The 4,441-nt window shown below is 41.7% G+C and overlaps 2 protein-coding genes across 2 annotated transcripts; both read left to right on the top strand.

Annotated features, from left to right (window-relative positions):
• Positions 1-276: 276 nt before the first annotated feature.
• On the top strand, positions 277-1,362 carry VICG_02091 (uncharacterized protein; the record flags this gene model as incomplete). Its single annotated transcript, XM_007605474.1, has 1 exon — positions 277-1,362. The coding sequence occupies one exon, from the start codon at positions 277-279 to the stop codon at positions 1,360-1,362; it is 1,086 nt and encodes a 361-aa protein (XP_007605536.1).
• An 895-nt stretch (positions 1,363-2,257) lies between these two features.
• VICG_02090 (uncharacterized protein) lies at positions 2,258-4,441 on the top strand (the record flags this gene model as incomplete). Its single annotated transcript, XM_007605473.1, has 1 exon — positions 2,258-4,441. A coding segment is annotated over one exon (2,184 nt), but the record flags the coding sequence as incomplete, so codon positions are not given.

The raw sequence follows: 4,441 nt of genomic DNA, 5'->3' as shown, positions 1-4,441 counted from the left end.
GTCTCTCATGCATGGCTTGGAGACGAAGACGAGATCTCATTCTAAAATACATAGTAAGCCGTCTTTCTTTTTCGACACTACTATTTACATGCACGTATAGAAAATGGATGGCTATCATCCGACTAGCTGGTAAGATTGGCACACTGTCCACATGTCTGGTGCATACTTTCACTTTTCAGCACCTATAATAACATTGAGCAATTCAGACATGCGGCATCAGCATGATAGTAGAATTTGCATTGCTTGCTTCAACATCCAACTTTTGGGTATAAGTATATGGTGCACATAATTTTTATGCAAATATTTTTCATTTTTTTGAGTTCAAAAATCATAAATTTAAGAAAATCTCGACTACTCATGAATTCCGAGACAGAAATTTACTTTGATACAGAGCTTGACACGGAGCAAAAAAAGAGATTGCGCACAAGAGGAGTAGGGAAGCGTGGAGCATGGAGCACAGCAAGAAAAATAATAGTTACTGAAGTATGCCTGTTGGCATTAGCATGTGTGTCAATGGCAGTGCTATTTCCAAATCTCACCGGCGTAAGACGTACTGATGCAAACAATGGCTATTCAGATGTTCCCAGTTATCTTGATGGCTATATGGACGGTTCGATTTTGATAAATAAGGCACACTTTGCGGAGGAAATAGCCTTCTATCATATGTATACTAAGTGCATGTCTAATCTCGCAGATACCTATGATAAGGTCAATCATTTTCTAAGGACTAATAAGGGCGACATTACTACACTTGTTGGAGACGAGAAATGGAAGGAGATCGTCGATACCGTAGAAACTACACGGAAAAACGTGCTACAGGCAATTAGAGCCGAGGGTGAGAACATCGAGTCGACTACATTTGACATGTGGAAGGAGCTTTACGAATTCAAGGATGTTAAGGGGAACACCACATCAGCAGAGCTTGCAGATGTTTCCAGCTTCATAGCTAGGGGAGAGCTGTTGCGGAATGTTGACCAAGAGTCCCTGCAGCAGGCAGATGCAAAGCTCATGTCCATCATAGACACCAAGAATAATGCGATCTTGTCATCCATAAGCGACGCGGAGAAGAAGATTTACGCTCTTATGAATAGGGAGATAAATGAGGCCAGTTTTTTTGCGTATCCAATGCTGAAGATGAGCTGGTGGTACCAGAGATTCGGATACAAGGATTACATGGACTCCGTATACAATGACCCTATGTCCTTCTACACCGTCTGTGCTTTTGGCTGTCTTCTTGTTGTCGCTCCCATTTTCATTTACCTAAGGGACAGGATGCACCTGAGGAAGAAGCCTCACACGAATCCAATTCATTTAAAATTGGCTGCACAGAACAGTCCTTCTTCCAACTTAATTAAACATTGAGACTCCAATGGCGTTCAAGTCTTTGAGTTGTTTAAGACATCTTAATATACTAGTTTATTACTTAGTTCTTCCAGTACCACACATTGCAGAGAAGTTAGATGCCAGCTTCTGCGGGACAGATCTGTGTCATCCACACTCGTTTATTCACTCCTGCAAGGTGTTGGCAATGGCTCATCTTCAGACTGCACGCTTCTATGCCAAGAGTCCAGTAGTTGGTTAATGCAAGCGTGTAGACAGGTAGAGGATGTTCTTGATAATAGCAGGGGTAGCTACACGATCTGTACAGGCATACATATTTCTATTTCTGATAGAGACTACAGACAAGAGTCATTTATGAATGTGCAGTCAGTTCGTGTGCCTGATCATGACCACGTAGGATTTACTCAATTCACTTTTCTGACTAGTGCTTAAATAAATGCAAACTAACTGTTTTGTCATAGGCTTTATGGTTTAACTATATCTATGTACACTCACATGCAATCTCCAGCCACAGCATGCTACAGGGAATATGCTTGTATTCTGTACTGGACATTTAGACAATCAGCAGCATACCAATTCACACCCATTCAACTGGACTGCACAAAGAATGTAGTCAAGCTGTGCACTAATTACTCCGGTGTTATTTGTCCAACGAATCACAAGTCAGTCTGGAGTGATTGCACTGGAGTGATTTGGCATGACATATTTGACACCCGTCAACATTCTATTTTCGAGCTGAGTCTTGTGTGGTAGAGCTTACTCACAAAGACTTACCGGCACAGTCAATGTGATATTGGTAGTAATTACTGTCATGCTTGTAGTTAAAGCTTATATATATCATTGTGGTTTTTAACTTGGAGATATATCATTCTACTGTCAAATCCAGCTATTTAAAAATTTTCAGCCACACCCCTTAATGAATATTGCACAGACGAGAAAGACATGCAAAGCAATCTGGAGTCTACTTGTACTCATGGGAGCTACACTCCAGAGCTCGGACAATGGTGCAAACCCAGACGGAATCGGTAGCTTTGAAAGGCATTCTAGGAATGAAAGAAAAATATCTATACATTCCAAGGACATTGAATATATTGACAGCTATATTAGGGGGTCAGTGAAGTCAGAGATAAAGGAATTGGTTCTCAGTAACAACAATCTCGAAACATTACCACCTGTAATGGAAGAGCTGGAGAATCTAAAAGTATTATTTCTTAATGTTAACAGATTAAAGTTATTGCCAGATGAGATAGGAAAGTTGGTGAGCCTGCAGGAACTGTGTCTTTCTTGTAATGAACTAAAGCTACTGCCTGCTAAGATGGTAGAGCTGAAGAGTCTACAGAAACTGGATCTTTGGAAAAACAGATTTGAAAAATTTCCAAATGTAGTAGGAGAGCTGAAGAGTCTACAAGAACTGGATCTCAGTGGTAACAAACTTGAATCACTGCCGGCAGTGATAGGGAACCTAATTAATCTACAGGACCTGGATCTCCATGAAAATAGTCTCAAGACATTACCAACTGAGATAGAAAAGTTGAAGAGTCTGCAAAAGCTAAACCTTCAAAATAACAGATTTGAATCACTACCGGCAGTGATAGGGAACCTAACTAATCTACAAGAACTGGATCTTGATCATAACAAACTCAAGACACTACCAGACACTATAGGAGAGCTGAAGGATCTAAGAATATTAAGTTTTATCCATAACGAATTTGAATCATTGCCAACTAAGGTAATAGAGTTGAGGAATTTACGAGAGCTGAATTTCGACGATAATAAACTAAAGCTACTGCCAGTTGAGATAGGAGAATTGAAGAATCTACAAAAACTGTATCTCAGTGGTAATAATCTTAAGACACTACCAGACACTATAGGAGGGTTGAAGGATCTACGAGAACTGAGTCTCAGTGGTAACGAACTTGAATCACTACCGGCCGTGATAGGAAACCTAGTTAATCTCCAGTATCTGAATCTTGATCATAACAAGCTCAAGACATTACCAGACACTATAGGAGAGCTGAAGAATCTACGAAAACTGTATCTTGGCGGTAGCAAACTCGAGATTCTACCAGTAGCAATAGGAGAGCTGGAGAATCTACAAAAATTGCATCTTAGTGGTAACAAGCTCGAGACACTGCCAATTGAGATAGAAAAGTTGTCAGGTTCATTGCGATTACTGAATTTAAGAGGCAATAACATTTCAGAGGTTGGTGATGGAGAAAGGACTGTGGGCTGGAGAGAATTGAGAGCGATATTTGGAGATCGTGTTATGCTTGATAACGACAGTGTTGAATATGAAGAAGATGAAATTTCAGTCGAGGATGTGTACAGAGAACTTAAGAGCAAGCCAATGCACTGGAACTTCGAGATGCTGAAGACACTCAGACCACAGTCAGTTCCTGAGTTTAGATGCAGCGAGGAAGAATTGATGGGGCTGTGGAATGAGAACATGTTTGTGAGGGAGTGGGACAGGCTGAGGCCCGAGGTCATTGAAACGATTGAGGCCAACAGAAGAGTCCTTTTGGCAGTGTATGGAGAGGACTTTTCAAGACTGCTCAGGACAGATGTAGACGGGGAGACCAGGAATAGGAATATCACAGAGATTGTTACGAAGATTGCAGAGAACAAAGACAGCCATACCAGGGAACGAAACATCTCAAAGCTCACTGGTAATGACAAAAACGTCTTTAAAGACATGTGGGAGAAGAACAGCCACATGTTCATAATGGGCGACAACAAGAGAACAATGGACGAGTTCATACACCACATCTACAATCCAGACCAGGAGTACAGGAGGTGGGGGATGAAGAAGAAGCACACAGGCCTGGCCAAGAACCTGCTTGGATCCATACTCAATGCTCTTTCGAGAGAGAGTGATGGGGATGTGGTCTTCTCGAACATCAATGGAATCTGTGAGGGGCTTGGGTATTGTCCGGACAGACAGATATCCGAGATGATGTTTGTGCACAATTTGCTGACAGGAGATATGGAGGAGCAGGAAGGTAGCAGTCTGGAGAACAGAGTGAGGAAGGCTGTTGAGAGATGGGTTGGGCAGGAAAAAGAACGGGTGTTTGATATTGCAGTCACACCCATGAATGAGGGG

The sequence above is a fragment of the Vittaforma corneae genome (genome assembly GCF_000231115.1).
Source record: "Vittaforma corneae ATCC 50505 unplaced genomic scaffold supercont1.31, whole genome shotgun sequence".
In the NCBI taxonomy this organism is placed as follows: domain Eukaryota; kingdom Fungi; phylum Microsporidia; family Nosematidae; genus Vittaforma; species Vittaforma corneae.
This window is presented reverse-complemented; position numbering and strand designations above follow the sequence as displayed.